The sequence below is a fragment of the Myotis myotis genome, unplaced genomic scaffold, assembly GCF_014108235.1.
Source record: "Myotis myotis isolate mMyoMyo1 unplaced genomic scaffold, mMyoMyo1.p scaffold_m19_p_15, whole genome shotgun sequence".
In the NCBI taxonomy this organism is placed as follows: Eukaryota; Metazoa; Chordata; class Mammalia; order Chiroptera; family Vespertilionidae; genus Myotis; species Myotis myotis.
This window is the reverse complement of record NW_023416319.1, coordinates 4,299,940-4,317,794: the sequence shown is the minus strand read 5'-3', so window position 1 is coordinate 4,317,794 and position 17,855 is coordinate 4,299,940. Positions and strand designations below refer to the sequence as shown.

General features: G+C 54.1%; 1 protein-coding gene across 1 annotated transcript in view; it reads left to right on the top strand.

Annotated features, from left to right (window-relative positions):
- The first annotated feature begins 12,129 nt into the window (after positions 1-12,129).
- Positions 12,130-17,855, top strand: part of CFAP46 (cilia and flagella associated protein 46) — a 55,449-nt gene continuing 49,723 nt past the window's right edge. Inside the window, exons 1-8 of the mRNA XM_036337362.1 lie at positions 12,130-12,196; positions 12,471-12,595; positions 12,760-12,891; positions 13,543-13,607; positions 15,148-15,312; positions 15,716-15,839; positions 16,282-16,376; positions 16,988-17,098. Of these exons, the coding sequence (XP_036193255.1) occupies positions 12,148-12,196; positions 12,471-12,595; positions 12,760-12,891; positions 13,543-13,607; positions 15,148-15,312; positions 15,716-15,839; positions 16,282-16,376; positions 16,988-17,098 (866 nt within the window). The 5' untranslated portion in view covers positions 12,130-12,147. The remainder of the gene's footprint in view (positions 12,197-12,470; positions 12,596-12,759; positions 12,892-13,542; positions 13,608-15,147; positions 15,313-15,715; positions 15,840-16,281; positions 16,377-16,987; positions 17,099-17,855) is intronic.

The window sequence follows — 17,855 nt, the reverse complement described above, 5'->3', positions numbered from 1 at the left end:
TGTGTTCAGGCCGGAAGACTCTTCCTTTCTAAGCCTGCTGGGGTTTCCCCCACATTTTCCTTTTTTTTTTGATGACGAGTGCTAAGTTGCCCATCTCTCCACAAGTCCTTATTTTGGGAAACTTAGCTACAGCTTCCCATGATTATGAATGATTCTCTATCCTGAATACAATCTGCCCAGGCTTGTTTCCTGCGAGCTCCTCACCACGCACTGACAGCGGCCAGGTGCAGCCTGCGCTCTGCCCACCTTCTGGCTGTCGGGCCCCCTTCCTGCTCTTCTGAGAAGTAGGCCCACTGGGTCAGATTTGCATGGGGACCCCTGGGCTCCCCCAGGGTGGGGAAAGGAGATGTCCACCCCTCGTCCCTTTTCTGAGCTCAACTCTGAGGTCACCTGGGCCCCTTGGGATCCTCCCACCTGTGCCCTGGGTCCCTGCCCTGCAGGCGCTGGAGGCCCCTCTGTACTGGTTCCAGTGCCTCTTGTCTGGCCTTGAGGCAGCCCTGGGTAGCTTCCTGGACAGGCTGCCTTGACCATGCCCACCCCTGGCCCCACCCAGGGAGAGGATCATCACCACTGCCAGGTTGGTGTTGGTGATGTCACCTAACACGGCTGAATGTGGGCCAGGTGTGAGCAGGGGAAGGAGAAGCTCTGCTGATGTGACCTTCCTGTCTGACCAGATGCCCGGACGTGGCCCCAGTTGGGATGGAGAATCTCCTGTGTCCTCCCTGTAACCTGCCTGGACCCCAGACACACAGCCCTCCAACCTACCCTACAGTCTGCTTCTTTGTCCTGTTCGCTTCTGTCTGACTCTACACCCACACCCCCCATGGCTCCAGCTCAGAACCACAAGGGCCCAGGTCTGTCTGTTCACAGGTGTATAGAACAGGCCTGGCCCTCAGGAGCTCAGCACATACCTGCTGGGGAGGAGTAAAGACTGTGCAGCTGAACAGAGACGCGCCCAGAGGAAGAGGGTCCTTTTGCAACATTAATGAGTCTTCTTTGCAAACTGATTGGGAAGGCAAATACATATGACCTCAAGTAAAACCACACCTATTTGCTAGCTGTTAGACCAGTGTTGGCGAACCTATGACACGTGTGTCAGAGGTGACATGCGAACTCATTTTTTTGGTTGATTTTTCTTTGTTAAATGGAAATTAAATATATAAAATAAATATCAAAAATATAAGTCTTTGTTTTACTATGGTTGCAAATATCAAAAAATTTCTATATGTGACATGGCACCAGAGTTAAGTTAGGGTTTTTCAAAATGCTGACACGCCGAGCTCAAAAGGTTTGCCATCACTGTGTTAGACTGTAAAACCTCAGTTGCTGTCAGGTTAACAAAGGCTCATTAAAAATCTCGTTACAACCTTTGCTGCATGGAGTGGTCCCACTCCTGACATGCCATGTGGACGGAATCACTATCATTTAACGGATGGTTCTTTGTGCCCCCTCAGCAGTCATTCTAACATCTTCACACCAGTGTTTAAAGGTGGGACCTGGCCATCACCGAACGTGTCAGAAATGCATGTCCTCAGGTGCCTACACAGACTGACCTAGAATCTTTGGTGTGGGGCCTGGCAATCTGTGCTTTGACAAAGCCCCCGGAGGTTCCAGGGCTTGGTTGAGTTTGAGAACCTTGCTGCACAGTCTCCGCAGTTTAAATCATCACACTAGTTGGGATTCACAAATGAGACAGACACCCTTGGACGTGCCCAGGTTTTATGTGTGAAAATCACACACAAAGCACTAGAAATCAATCACTTAATCTTCTTTTCTTAACATGGCAGTCGCAGGATTATTTTGCAAATCCAGGAGCATTTACTGAAGCTACACCAAAAAGGGTTACTTACGATGATTGCTAATGGGAAAAGGCAAGACTTCCCATTCACCTGACTGGTCTTACTCAATTATCCCTGATTGTTCCTGAACCCCAACTAAAAGGACCAAAGTTAATTAAAGGGCAAAAGTGCATAAACCCTCAAGAACCAAGAGAATGGGATGGACGACACCCACAAAATGTAGTTAGGAAGTGAGTGGGCACTGAAGAGATAAAAGAGCGGTGACCAAGACCCACTGCGGGGAGAAGCCTGACAGAAACATGGGAGGGGCAACCCGGAGGCCCCAGGCATGGTTCCCAGGGACAGGCCTCAGTCCTGCTGCCCAGTCCCCTTTCCAGCAGGCCGCTCCCCTGCCTTGTCCTTGCTGTGGCAAGAGGAACAGCGCCATTGACGGCTGACACTGGCTGAGGACACAGGTCATTGTCACAGGCTCAGATTCCTGTGACTTACCAGGACCACGTGGTTACTGAATGGAGGGAGACCAGAAGCTGACTTGCTGTGAGTTAAACTGACTCTGGAGCAAAATTGCAGACCTGTCTGTGGTCAACCTAAGAGATGCTCAGAGCATTACCAACCAGATGAGGTGGCGCCACCAAATGCTGATAACACAGCAGGGCAGACAGGAGTTCTCATTAAGTATTAGCTGTGCCCATCACCACCGCCATGATCACTATGATCACCAACATCACCACTATGATCACCACCATCACTATCACCGCTACCATCATCTTTATTACCATGATCACCACCACCATCATGACTACCCATTACCATTACTACCACTATCACCATCATCACCGTCATTACCATCACCATTACCTTCATCACCACCATCATCATCAATAGTTGGTGGCTTCCTAGATTATATAACCTGAAGGATACCTCTGTGACCTGGAAAATGCTGAGGTTAAGACTTGGCTGGAACAGGATGATTTATTTTGTGAAGGAGGAATGGAGAGACATCCTTTCAGCTCAGCGTTTGGCATCAGGTGACTTCTCCGACCATTCTAGAGTGCCCACCATTGTGTTTAAAAGGGAGATCAGCACAAGGGTGCTGAAGGGAGGCCGGTCCCACCCCGATCTTCCTGAAGCTCAGATAGCAAAGTGCACTTTGAACCAGTGGTTTTCACATTCTCTCTCTCTCTCTCTCTCTCTCTCTCTCTCTCTCTCTCTCTCTCTCTCTCTCTCTCTCTCTCTCTCCTCTTTTCAGCAGAAGAACCTTGATTTTCCCCAACAAAATCTCACAGGAGCCCAGATAGACAACTTCACATCAGAGCCTTCCAACTGACCAAGGTCCAAGGCTCAGAGGCCTCTGAGCAGCCGGCCCTCCTCCATGCTGAGATTTCTTCATCCTTGTCCGTCAGGGGACAAGCCTTCAGGTACTTCAGTGGTGCCACACCAGAGGGAACTTGAACCCATGGGGTGCTAGGAGGGCTTCCTGATGCTCACAGCCATTTCCTGTGCAGGGAAAATTCCAAAGAGAACCCAAAGTCAGCCTATGACCTGCAGTTTCTGAGGCATCATTGTTCATGGTGCACTGTCTGTGGCTGAGACACCATGGCAGCAACAGCGTCTATACCAACTTTCATCCCCAGGGCCTGGTCCCCAAGGCGCACTATCCTTTCAGCTACTGGAAAAGCTGCACTTCCCAGGGAGCCCTCCCTCCAGGCAGATGCCCAAGGACAAGGGACACGTGGAGTGTCCTGCATGTACCAGCACTTCCCATGGGATCCCAAGGGGCTGATGGGATCCCACGTGGATCTCCAAACTGGATGGGGCTGCTCCTGGTAATGAAATGCATTTCATGCATCTGTGCTTCTCCTCTCAAACTCTTGCAAAATGAAAACAAGTTTTGACAGTAAAAATTATACTTATTCCTTTTATTTCTACTGTGTTTCCAACATCAACACCATCAGTCTCTTTCCCAGAGGCACTTGCACTGTTTACAGTTGGGGAGGAGGAGCCAGGCGGTGCAGCTCAAGCCTCCTCTCTGGACACCCAGACCTGCCCAGTAGCCCACCCAGCTCTGTCTCTGGTGCAGTCGTCTGGACTCGGATATGGCTCTGTCCACGGGGTGAAGAGTCCTCTGCGACGCCCCGAGGAAGCTCAGGGACTGCCAGAGGTCTCAGCAGTGAGAGGGGCCACACCTGTCCTTTCCCTCCCCAGCCCACCCGAAGCTCTGCCCCTCCCGGAGTCAGGAGAGAGCCAGCCAGTGTGTGTAGGGTTCCCAGATCAGCCTAAAGCAGCCCTGCTCCCCGTTCATCCCCAGCAGCTCTGTGGTGCTGTGTTTCATTGCACACAGGCCGTCTGTTCCCACCTAGCTGTCAGCAGCTGGGGAATGGAGCTCTGCTAGGAGCGAGTACCAAAGGCCTCCTTAACAGCAGGGGGAGAGCTGCTGGGTCACACAGGGAATTTCCTTCTTGTCCTCCCACCCCTACCCCCTGAGTGGGGATGAGGGTCCTGATGATCCCAGCAGTGTCTGCAGGGAGCAGGGGACACCCAAGAAGACGACCCAAGAGAGTCATGCAGACCTGTGTCCCCAGGAGCAGCCCTGCACCTGCTCTGGCAGGAGGAAGAATCATGATGGTTTTACCTGGTGTTGCCCCCACCTGGACCAGACATCCCTTGCAGCTCATGGGTATAACAGCGAGGTAGCCACTCCGCCCAGCCAGCACGCTGTGGGTGAGTCCAGGCCATCCTCAGAGCTTGGCCTCTGTGTCTTGGATCACCCAGTCCCCAGGGATGTAGAGCTTTCATACCTCCTCTGCTCACACAGCTTCGAAATGCTGACGCGGCTGCACCGGGCGGCTCCCCAGAGAGCAGAAACGCCGGGCTCAGCCCTGGTCTAACGCCCCTCAGAGGACACTCAGTGCTGTTTCTTCCCATGACCGTCAGAAGACAGGCCCCAGCATGAAGTGGAGCAGGTCACGCCAAGAACAGGTGTCCTTTGTGACTGAACTGAAAACAGACCAGCACTAGCCCTGGCCTGAGGAGTCCTCGTGAGATGGCGCAGCGGACCCGCGGGCCTCTCTGAACCAGGCAGGCGTCCCGGGTCTCACGGTGGACGGTTCTGAATTGGGAGGAAACCCCTTCCCTTGGAGAGGATGCCGGCCTCCCTCCTGCCTGCCCCTCCCACAGCGTCAGGGCCTTACCTGGGACCCTCTGAGAGCAAGCCCAGCCCCCAGGGCCCCAGCAGGGAGGAACCAGATGTCCAGGCGCCTCCGTCACAACCTGGACTCGAGACGGAAATGCATGTTGAGATTTCTAGGTCACCGAGAGGGGCGTGGGGACTATTTTTAACTGAATCGCCTGGACTTTTTATAGGAGGACAGCGGTGGCTTCTTCTCTTCTGGCTCCACAGCTTCTGCCACTGATGGTCAAATCTGTCTTCAGAAATCTAAGAAAAAGGCTCAATAAAACCCCGTCATAAATCATGTATCTATACCTTTCTGAGTCGGAGTTCTTTTCAGAACTGGCTGTTGGGTTTTTACTGATCTGTACGATAACTTTTCCTAAGACGTCTTCATCATAGGAAGGGCCAGGATTGTCATGTTCCTGACACACACCCAGACTGGCCTGGAGCTCTGACCAGCGCCCCACCTCTCCCTGTCCCCTAGGAAATGTAGCCCGAGGGGGTGGGACCCACCAGGGACCCTTCACAACAGGGAAAGGCAGGAGGAGGGGGCAGCTGGAGTCGTGTGTGCACAGCACAGGGGTGCACGCCCCAGTTGCAGGGTGAGATGGGGTGTGTATCTAAAGCCCCACAGGTGAGCCCACAGGTGTTCTTGACTAACAATAATGACTCACATGGGGATTGTTTCATGGATCACACCCTCTGGAACACCCCCCCGCCCCCACACACATCTTATCCCCGCAGACCTCCCAGCCCGTGTCCTGCCTGCCCAGAGGAGATGGGGAGGCAGAAGGTGCAGGGGATTCTCGGGATGTGAGGATGCGGGACAGCCTGAAGCCAGGGTTCCTGCTTTAGTGTGAGGGTGACCCTCTGAGCACACCAGCCCAGCTGCAGGGAGGAGGGTGCCCTCCGGTGGCCACCTGCGCCACCTGCACCTGGAGCGCTGGGAACAGCAGGGCAGTGCTGAAGGGCCTTGGCCACCTGCAGTTAGCTGAAAGCCTCACAGCAGCGACTTTTTAATATGTCTAATGTTTCTCTTTGTGGTATTGCAATTTAGAATAAAAATAGATGTATCTGGCCTCAAAAAGAAGGTCCACATCCCAGCCCCTGGGCCCTGTGAATGGGGCTTTATCTGGAAATAAGGTCTCTACAGATGTAAATAAGAGTCTCAAAATGAGGCGGTCCTGGGTTTAGGATGGGCCCTAACTCCAGTCACTGGTGTCCTTATGCGACAAAGAAGAGGGAGGTTTGAGACAGAGAGACGGGACAGATGGAGGCAGAGATTGGGTGATGATGAGGCCACACGCCTGGAGGGATCTGAACGGGAGTTTGGACTTCTGCCTCCAGAAATGACCGAGGGAGTCGTTGCTGTTGTTTGAGCCGCTCAGTTTGTCTATTTGTGCAGCAGCCTTAGGAAACCAATGCCAGGGGGTCACCAGCCCCATCACCTCTCCCTTCTTCTGACGTGTGGCTTTGGATGCTCTTGGGAGAAGTCTGGGGGGGAGCAAAACCGCAGAGCAGGAAAGGAGCCTTGAGGCCATGCCCACCAGGGGGTGTCCTGGCTCCCCTGGAAGTCACACCCCAGCTTCTTGCACCTTCGTATGGGGGTCTGGCACAGGCTGCCCCTTCCTGAGGACTGTGGACGCCCCACTGACATGGGGGAGATGCAAGGGAAGGTTGGACGGATAGAGAGAGGAGGGATGGCTCCTTGAGCCAGCCAGGGTGCTGCTGTGAAGTGGAGAGGAAACCTCAAGGGATTGGGGCTCAGAGGCAACTTAGGAGAGTTATTTGAACAAAATTAATGTTCATAAAACAAATGGGGAAGCGCTCACGTTTTTCATTTTCAATCAACGTGCATTTATGAACATCTTTATTCAGTTTTCATTCGGGGTGGGAAGTTATTTAAATTTTAATTTCAATAACTCAAAATAGGCCTGTTATTCTTGCCCACGTTTTTTTCCCCCTTGAGAAAGATCGGAAGCTCCTTGCCAAAAGAAAAATAAGTCACTAGCTTAATAAATAATGAAACACAGGCAAACTGCTAATGCTTAATTTTTCATAGTTTTATGAATATTTCAGCAAATAATTGGAGGCTCCGTAGGTTGCAATAACAAGGCCACCAGGGTGCCAGTGGTGAAGGGTGGAGTCTTCGTCCCCTGAATTCTTGAAGTTATTTGTTTAAGATTGAAGAAGGAGTTAGTTTCATTTTTCAATTCATTGAACAAAGATATTTATACTCAAGATGGTGTAACAGTGGGGAATTGTAACCCATACCACCATTCTTTTGACATTGTTTCTGTAAGTGCTGGTTCTGACTAATATGTAGTTTGCAGATAACATATTTGTATAAGAACCCTAGGAACTAATTTCAGAAGTTATGGGCTCCAACCTTTAGTCATCCAAGTTCCAGATTTGCTAACTTTCCAATGTAGAGCCAGGATGATGAAGAACCAGGATGACGAAGACCAGGATGATGCGTATCAGACCATCACTTGACCAGTTGCGAGGTCCTTATCAGAATGGACTGTGCTGGCCTGCAAGTAGGGAACTTTTCTTTGTTTTGCTTTCCCTCTCCCTCCTTATAGGAACCTCTGAGATTTGGAGATGAACTTTGCAAGAAGAGGCCTTCATCTTCTCAGGTTACTAGTACCTGAATAAACCTCTTTCCTTTTTCACCAGCATTTGTCTCACCAGTTTGGTTTTTGCGGCAACAGGCAGCTGAACCTTGGTTCTGGTTACAGTGACGCCTCCCAGAACATGGTGTCAGGGTTCTGCTCCCAGAAGACACTCATCAGTTCAGCTGGATTCAGTTCTGACTGCTGTCCTATGGGGGAGGGGAGGGTCACCCCATGAGGAGGGCAAGCAGGGCAGGGCTTGCATGCCTGCTGGGGAACTCATATAGAGAAGTTTGTCACACATGTGCTCACACTCACCTTCTCTCTCTCTCTCTCTCTCTCTCTCTCTCTCTCTCTCTCTCTCACACTCTCACACACACACACACACACACACACAAACATGCTCAGGCTCACACACATGCATGCTCACACTCACACATGGTCCACTGTTGTCAGGGTGATGGAGAAAGGCCTCCCATGCCAACACAGGCTGCCTTCCCCCAGGGGCTCCCAGGGGCTCCCAGGACACAGGCTTGAGGCCATGGTTTGCATTTGCACAGAAATGCTGACATTCCCTCTTGCTTCTGCAAACTCCTCCCTTATTCTGACTCCAGCCTTTAGGAGTGTAATTAAAGCCAACCTCAGTCAAAACACTTCCCGACTTCTGAGCTAGCTGCCGGCATCATTGACTGGTGACAGCTCCCTTCCAGCCTCTCACAGCTTCAGCGATCCCGCCTCCCGAGGCAGAAGCAGGGGTACTGGGAGTCCCCTTGCGCCTGCGCCCCTGGTTGGGCTTAGTTTGGTAACATGTGGATGCAGACAGAGTCCCAGGCCCACCGTGGCCCACATACCCCGAGCCTGAGCGGGACAGTCTGGATTCAGGCATGCTCTTCTCACAAAAGGAAAGTCTGTGGCGTCTCACAGCCGAGACTGGGGCCTTGGGGCTGACGCATGGCACTGGCGTCAGGCTCTGTCGCAGGAGAACTGCTTGCCTGGGAGCATATTCTCTCTAAAGGAATCGGGGAGCAAAGTCTGGGACCAGGCTGAGGGTGTGAACGGCCAAATCCCCAGAGGCACTACTATCTCCCAACCCCATGTTCTGTCCACGCCCCTGTTCACCTGCTCAGCAGCCTCCGCAGGTGGGCAGGATATGTGGTCATCTCTGCCAGTCAGACATGGATGTTGGTGCTGAAGCCACTGGACACTGAGCTGGCTTAGCCCCAAGGCCAGCGCCCATCTCCAGGAGGGAGTTTGGTTTTGTTGTGGGTCTGTCTCAGCCTGTGGGTCTGAGTGTGAGGTTACTGGGAGGGTGTCTCAGGGAGCACCGTGGGGCATGGAGATGGGAGGTGGCGGGAGGAACGCAGGACAGGACTGGAGTGCGAAAGCGGAGTCCCGCTAGGGCCTGGAGCTGTCCTGCTGGGACCCAGGCCACGTGGAGAGCCTCGGGTTCCACTGCGCCCAGTGAGAACAGAGCTCTCAGCCCTGACTCCCAGCAGCCTCATCACCAGGCGGGTGGGGCAGCCACAGCGGCCTGATGAGGAGGGAGGGGTTGGAGTGCCTGGAAGGTCCTGGGGGAGCCCGCGTGGCTGCAACATTCTAGCTCCTGAGCACAACAAAGGCAGTCCCCAGGCTCCCAGGAGCAGGGGAGGCCAAACCTTAAGAAGAGACACAAATCCAAAATGCTCCCTCTGCGTGGAGGGCGCAGTTCTCTCTGTCCCCACAGTCGGGCTCACCCGGAGGACCCAGACCCTGCAGGGGCCCCATGGTATCCACCAAAAGGCTGCCCCGTGCCAGGACCTCAGGGAACAGCAAGGACGGTGCCAGGTGCCCCCGGGGAATGCAGGCACTTGGAGGGCAGGGTCCGAGGCTCAGCACAGCTGTCGCCGTCTGTGTGAGGGTGGCGGGGTCAGAGCTGCCATCCCAATTCAGTCGCCAACTTGGATGGGTAGATGGTGAAATCTTCTGTTTCTGTCACATCACTGTGCAGCCCATCAGAGCCGGCGGATCTTGCATTTGAACAGCTAGCTGCCTGCTGTGTGTGGTGCTGGGAGAATAATAGGAAGTGCGTTCATACCGTTCATACGAGGCCATTAGCAGGAGGGAGGGAGGGCCCCCTGAATAGGTGGCTAAAAATACCAGCCAGCGCCTCAGGGAGCAGAGCTGTGGGGCCAGGAGGTGGAGGCTCTTTCTTCCCCAAACGCAGGAAAGGGCCGTCTCCACAGACCAGTGTGCCCTCCTAGTCAGTAGCCTCCTTGCAGAGCCCAGGAGGTAAACTCGGAGGTCTGGGCAGTGAAATATCCTAAAGCCTCCCCGGGGACCATTCCCCAAGCACCACCACGCACCAGCCCCGTGCCCCCCACTCGGCACCGTCTCTCTGTCCCAGCCCCCAGACTCAGGTGGGTCCCTGACTTACCAGCGTGGCCTGCAGCTGCTCAGCAAGGAGTTAACATTAACGGAGTGGGGCCTGAACCTCTGCGTTTGTTCCAGAGCCTGAGTCCCCACCCTGCAGCGACCCTCGACCCTCGGGAGCCCGGAGCCCCGAGGCAGGATTCCGCCTGTGCCCTGCCTATGGAATGAGTGAAGACAGCCCGGCCTCCTGGGATTGTAGGAAGTGACCAGGCACTCAGACCCACCCCAGCCTTCCTCCCCCCCTGGCGTCCTTCCCACTCTGTACCTCTCTGGCCTGCAGGCCCAGCCTGGCTCCAGCCCTGCTGTCTGTCCTGGTTTTCCTTCCTCTGTCCCTTTGTTCCTCCAGTACTTCTTGCATCTCATTACACATTTCTCTTTACATGTCTGCTCTGAGCCACAGGTGAGGGGGAGTCAGCGCTGGCCACAGTCTTACAAAATAGCCTGTTCTTTCCTGAGTAGAGTAGAGCATCACTCTGAAAGGTAAGTCTCCTCTGTTGCCCCTTCCCCACAGTTACTGGATTCCAGTGACACCCTGATATCCTTATTTGACCATGGCCTCCCAGGAGCTGCTGCCTGGAGCCTTCCAAGAGCCTGGGGTCCCCAAACGGGGCAGGTGGCAGATCGCAGGTCAGAGAGAGAAGCAGGGAGTTGGGGCTCACTCTGAGTCATGCATAGAGGTTGGGGGAGTGGAATTCTGGGGGAAAGGAAGTGTGCATTGGGAATTTCCACAGATATTCCCAAGTTGCCCTCCTTAGAGGTGGTACCAGTTTATTCTCCCATAATGTTACAGAGATCGGAAGAAATCAAGCGATGCTCAGCGAGTTTGGAACCACACTTTATTCATCAGTGGGCCCAGAGAAAAATGCCTTTCAAATTCTGGGCAAAGCTACAAGCAGAACTTCCCTTTTATTAAAAAGCCAGCCCTATGTGTGCTTCGTGGTTATGTCGCTGGTGGCCTTGAAAACAACACAGTTCTATCCAATTAAAAAATACACCTGGCCTGGCATGAGAGGATGGGCGTATCTAGTCTCTGGCCTACAAGGTCAGACAGCGAAGTTTATCTTCCTCATCATTCAAGCAGGCTCGAGCAGGCTGGAAAGCAAAGTTATTTTTTTTTAGAATAAAGAAGCCGTCTAAAAAAATAGAGAATTCCAAACAGCAGTTTTACAAAATAGGGGTTAGCCTTCTCGACATGACCTTCCATTTTCCCACATTCTCCCCAAACCAGTGTCTTGTCAAACCCTTTTCTCTTTCCCAGCCCAGAGGTGAAGGATGCTACCTTGTTCTTCAGATTTGTATTTCTCTTCATTATGAGATTATTATGTTTAAATGCTGTTGATGTCGTCTTCCCTGGTTGGTCTGTTGAACTGGGTGGTTTCCTACAGATTTTTAGGGTTTTAAGGAAATCAGCCCTCCCTCTGCCTGGATGCTGTGTCGCCAATGTTTCCCAGTTATTGAAAGAGGTTTTTATCACTTAGAAGTTTTTATGGGGTCATCACTCTTTCTTTTATAGTCTCTGGGTTTTGTATCCTACTTATTCCCAGACCAAGAATTTTTATAATTATCTGCTTTATTTGGGAAATTTTTGGTCTCATTTTATTTTTTATTTAACTTCTTGATACCTCTAGAGCAGTGGTTCTCAACCTTCCTAATGCCGCGACCCTTTAATACAGTTCCTCATGTTGTGGTGACCCCCAATTTCATTGTTACAAATTGAACATACTTAAAGCATAGTGATTCATCACAAAAACAATATGTAATTATATACGTGTTTTCCGATGGTCGTAGGCGACCCCTGTGAAGGGGTCGCGACCCACAGGTTGAGAACCGCTGCTCTAGAGCTATGTTTGGTGTAAGAGTGAGGTAGGGTTCTACAGCCGCCTAGCTGTCACGCGCCCCGGTCTGTCACTGTCTGATAAGCCGGGCCAGCTTTTCATAAGCTGTGTTTCTGGGTGGTTTTCAGCCCTGCTCTGCTCCCCCGAGGCCCTCGCTTTCGGGGGCTGGGGAGCCCGCATAGGGTGGACTCGGGGGAGTTCGCTTACGGACAAGTGTGGCCCCGCTGCCGACCTGTAGGACCGGTCCGCGTCCCCCTGTCGCTAGGCAACCGCCAGCGGCTGCAAGGGATTGAGGAAGACGCCGGGGCAGAGGCGCCATGGACCTGGTCATTACTCAGGAGCTGGCCCGCGCTGAGAGCCACCAGGGTGGGCGGGGACCCGGACTCCGAGAGACTCCGGACCCTGGGGACCCCCCTCCCCGCACCCCCAGGAGCGGGTACCGGGAGGCTGTGATTCTGAACCTGAGGCTCCCCCGCCGCGCCGCTGGGGGCGGGGCCGTGCCGAGGGGATCCTGTCCCTGTCGGCGGCCACCCAGGGGCGCGGCCCGGGCTGCCTGCCTGACCCAGGCCCCTCTGGGACCCTCCTGACTGCCCCTCGCTGCTCAGTGCTCACCAGCCTTCCTCAACGCTTGTCCTGACAGATGCCACCTCCCTGAAGAGAGCGTACGAGTTGATTAAGTCCGCCAACCTGGGGAAATCCGAGTTTGACCCCACCGAGAGCTTCAGCCCCTACCTGTTCGTTCTGTGCGCCGAACAGGCCCTGAAGGTCATTGTCCGAGGGGTTTCTGCTGGAAGCTGAAGGACGGGAGGGCACAGCGCGGGGCGGGTGCCCAGGGGGAGACCGCTGGGCCCCGCCCTCCTCAGGGCGACCTCGAGCTCCGCCTGGTGTTTTTGGGAAGGAGGCAGCGACAGGGCGGTGTTCTCTTGCAGATGGGGCAGCCAGAGGTGAGCGAGGACTGCATCCAGATGTACTTCAAGGCGAAGGGGCCGGTCACCCATTTTCTGGGCCGAGCGCACCTGTGCAGGGCCCAGCTGTGTGCCCCCAAGTCCACCGAAAATCTGGTGAGAGCCGGTTCCCGGAGCTTATTTAAATATTTTTATTGATTTCAGAGAGGAAGGGAGAGGGATAGAGAGATAGAAACATTAATGATGAGAGAGAATCATAGATTGGCTGCCTCCTGCACGCCCCCTACTGGGGAGGATCGAGCCCCCCCCCCCCTCCCCGCATGGAACCTGGGCCCCCTTAGTCCGCAGGCCAATGTTCTATCCACTGAGCCAAACCAGCCAGGGCGCCCTGCGTTGTCTTTTAGTTCCTGTGGACCAGGAGGCTTGACATGGACACTCTCAAGATTGTCAGTGAGATGAGGTGTCTGCCCTACTCTACTTCCCCCAGGAGGTTGCCTCGATTCTCCTCAAAATTCCACATCTTGAATCACAACAGTTAATATTTAACACCCCCTTCCAAAATTATGTCAGGCTACACAAACCTTAAAGTATTTAAAATCTATATTTTTATTGAGGAAGGGAGAGGGGGATAGAAACATCAATGATGGGGGAGAATTCCTTATCGGTTGCCTCCTGCTCACCCCCTACCGGGGATCCAGCCCACAACCTGGGAATACCAGTATGCCCTTGACCGGAATCGAACCCGGGACCCTTCAGTCCCCTGAGCCCAACCGGCTAAAGCTAATTGTGCAATTCTTTATGTTTTAGGAGGAGTTTGAAAATTGCGTGACTCAGTACATGAAAGCGATCAACTTTGCGAAAGGAGAACCTAGGTAGGCCATGGTTCTGTCGCTCCCGACCGGGACTGTGTGAAAGGTTTAGACCAGGATCTACCAGGTGGTTCTCCCTGTTCCTGGCTCTGTGTGTTTCGTGCACTTATCGTGTCACCCACGTCTCTAAGGTAGAGCTGGGCTGAGGGTGCAGTCCCCGTAGCTGCATCCTCTGCTCTGGTCCGTGGTTTCCGGGACCTGGGGTGACCTCTACGGGCCTCTCTTCACCAGTTCCCGGGCCTCTCGGGGGCTCAGCATCCCTCCCTGCGCTGCCCCCACTGGCCTGTGTTCCCCCAGCCACCACCTGGGCCCAGGCCTCATGTCTGTGGAGGTGATTTGGCTGAGACTCCAACACAATTTTCTTCTTAATTAATACTTGCTTCATCAAAAATACTATATAAGCTTGCACGCAACCTTTTTAGATAGGACACACCATTTTAAGGAGATTTCAGCTTAAATCCTGGGTTCGCTCACTCACTGTCCCACTGCCTGCCATTGATGGCCTTCTCTGGCTGGCCCCTGTAATAGGTACTGGAGATACAGGGCCCAGCCCCCAGACTCCCTCAGTGGGGACCTGCAGACAGGGAAGCCCGGTGGCCTCAAGCCAGAGGTTCTAAAGACAGTGGGTGTTTCAAGGGGACCATGCCCTGGGGCCAGGAAACGGGAGCGGTGGGCACTGTCAGGGAGGGGCCTGGTTGCTGCTGCATGCCAGGGGTTTTGGGGCTCTGAGTAAACCCACAAAAGAACCAGCAGCCTTGTCTTACTGCCAGCGCCCTGAGTCCTTCTCCTTCCTGGGTAATAGCGTTAATTAGCATCACGCATGCATCTAAGGGCCAGTGGAGAAGACCGCCAGACACCTGGGGTCCTACAAGGCAGAGCCCCGCCCCCAACCCCCCAAGAGAGGCCTGTAGAAAAAGGGGCGAATCAGCCCCTATGATTCTGAACTCAGTCCCTCAGGTGGCTCCCTGCAGCCCTCAGGAAGAAGCCCAGCTTCCCAGGGGTGTCCTGACCCCCCCCCCCCCACTTTGCATTTCTGGTGTGCACACAGAGCCTGCTCCCGGAAGGCTCTGCTCTCCCTCCTCCGCCTGCCAGTCCTCTTTTCCTGCACTGCTCTCCTGGCTGATTCCTGGTCACCTTTTGGGTCTCAGCAGGATGTCATCTCCAGGAAGCCTTCCTTGATTCTCCCTGCTCTTGCCTGTTCTTGTCTATTCCTTGGCAGTCAAAGGAGGCCTTGCTCAGTGGTATATTTTCATGGGAAGCTGGGTACTTTGTGGAGTGACTGAATGAGAGAGGTGTTCTCCAGTCTGGCATCGGGAGCCTGTGGTCGGGTGATGGTGGCCGGGGCTGAGCTGGTGTCTGAGCAGGGCACCAGGCTGCCCCTGGGAGGGCTGTGCTTGTTTGTTCATGCAGTGCGGGCCATAGGTCTCAGAGGGGACTGCTGCCACCTGCTGGGGACAGAGGAACTCAGCTTTCTTCCCAGAAGAGGGCTGGGGAGGGGCTCTGCTTCCGACCTGGTCTCAGACTTCCTCCTCTTGTGCCGTAGGTATTACTTCTTGGTCTATAACGCCTCGGTCCTCTACTGGCAAATGGTGAGGCCCTTTCTCAAGCCCGGGTATTACCAGTATGTGATCCCCAGCCTCTCCCAGATCGTGAGCGTGTTAAACCAGACGGAGGAGGAGGACAAGGACTGGCAGGCAGAGCTGATGCTGTGAGTGGAGGCACCCGTCCTGCGCGCGCCCCGTGGGCGGTCAGTCACCCCTGGTGCAGGCGTCGGTCACTGCTCCGGCTCTGTAGCCAGGGTCCTGCGTTGTGTGACTGGTCTGAGGACGTTTCTGACTGTAGGTGACATCCCCTGGGTGTTACCACAGGACGTGTGCTTTGACTCAAAACACAGAAAGTGTGAGCCTGTCGCATAGTCCAGTCCCCGTCCCCCTCCCCGTCCCTGCCAAGCCAGACGATGGCTCGGGGTACGGAGCTGGCCCGGGGGCCCCATGTCTTCCGAAGTCTGTGCAGCATGAAAATAATACCAGCGTAATAGGCTGCTTAGTAGACATTTGCAACAGAAAGTGGTTTCACCAGCGTTTTCTCTCCGCCACTTTGGTGTTACCCAGGGAGCTTCTGGAGTGCTACCTACAAGCTGGAAAGAAGGAGGAGGCCGCGAAGCTTTGCCCCACAGCAGCGCCGTTCATAAAAGAGCACGCGCCGCACAGATACCAGCAGATGTTTTCTGTGATGGTGAGTCGGCTGGTCCAACGCGGAGACAGGAGAAGTAGTTTTGCTCAGTGTCTCCCGTCAGAAACCTGCGTGAAACCAGCCCGCAGGTCCAGCCACCGAGGGACACAGACACAACCCAACAACTGTTCTTCACTGCGACTCTGAGTATTTCCTCTGTAACAAACAGCACTGACTTTTAAAAACAGTGGAAAACTTGGAAAGTAAAGTAACGACCATAACAACGTGTATGAAGAGCATTCATCATCTATTAAGTCTTGTGTTGGAAATCAAGTGATGTATGAAAAACTAAGTACTAAACATAATTCATGAAAAGATAGCTGTTCATTGCAAATGTTAACGTTAAAGAAGGAATATTCGCCAACGCATAGCTAAACGCGATATCCGATCTCTACCTGATTCCTCATTGAAACCTGAACTGATATCTTGTTCCATTTCATAACAGGTACGTCATGAATTGATGGACGAGCATCAGTTACAGGAAGAAAAGAAACGTTCCATTAACCTGGCCATCACTTTCCACATTAACTTTCTAAAACAGTAAGTGTTTAGGGAGGGAGAACAGGCGTGAGATTTCCCGGCGCCCTCTCTCTGCTGTGCCCGTGAGGGCGGAGCTGCAGGACAGCCGTGGAGGGGGGCCGCTATCCCAGGGGAGGTTGGAGGCTGGCCAGGAAATTCAGCAAAACTAGAGGGGTGGGCGAGACCCTGCCGGGGCAGCTGGGAGGCCCAGGGAGAGGAATTGCACCCAGGCACAGACCTGCTGCCGCGGAGAGGGGGGCGGGTGGGCGAGATGCCAGCATAGGGGACAGGCCAGGGCAGCGAGGAGGCCTGGGTCCCCGGGCAGCCAGTGCGACGGGCTTGGCATCCTGCCAGGTGGGCTCTGTGTGTGCGGCTGGCCCGGCAGAGGGGCTGGTGCACAGTGTCCGGGGTGTGTTCGTTTTCAGTGACGTAGGAAGAGAGCCGGATCCGGGGGTGGGGGCGGGTGAGGCGCGTGAGGTGTCGACCAGGAGCCGAGGAGAGAAAGGAGGTGGATTCATTTTAGGCCTGTGTTCGGTGGGAGAAACAGGTTCATGGACTCAGAGTATTTTTTTTTAGGATGATTTGAATAAACCCAACAGGAGCTGTGTTATTTATGTTTGAATTAATTCTAGAAAATTGGATAAGAATGATTTACCTGAAGATGCCAACAAAATTCTGAAGAGCACCTATAAGCAGTTAGATCTCTATAATCACCAGAGCCCGCCTTCGACGGAAGAGGAAAAGTAAGTGTTTATGCCCTAGAGGTGCACAGCTGCACGTGGAGGTACGAGATCCGGTAAGGACGGGAGAAAGGGATGCGATGGGGATCTGTAACTTCACATCCTGCTTTTGAAAGTCAAATAGACTCTCGCCGAAGTGCTTTTCAAGGTCACCTTTCCGAGGGGCTGCCCGTCATTTCCAGGTGGAAGACAAGCGTTCCGGTCACCTCCCCCCACCCCCCCACCCCACCCCCCCGCCCCAACATCATGCTAACTTCTCAGTTCTGTGCGCCCCGGTTCCTGAACCCTCTGAGCCTGTTCAGAGTTTCGGACGATCCTGGCTTGAATTCCTGGGAGTGGTGCATTTTCTGAAAGCAGCGAGCGTCCCCTGTTCCTGCCGGGTAGCCCCATCGGTGACCCGTGAACTTGGCAGAGCACGCACTAGGGTGCTGTCCCCACCCGCCCTGTGACACAGCCTCTCCCCATGCGTGCATGAGGTCCCCCCAGGTCTTGAGAGGGCGCCCCCCCGCCCCCCCCCCCCCCCCCATCGCTTTTATAAGAGCTCGTAGCTTCGCTGCGGTGTGGCAGAGAGGGTGCCCGGAGCAGGCTTGGCATTTAGCTTCCTCGCGGTTCGGTGCGGTCAGCATCTGGTCGCTGTCCTTGGCCGGGAGGCGAAGGTGTGCCCTCCACTTGCTGGGGATCAGGCCCGGTCGCCTGCTGCGCGCGTCAGGTGCTTCCTCGGCCTGACCCTCCGGGGCCCGCTGACACCGCGAGTGGGGAA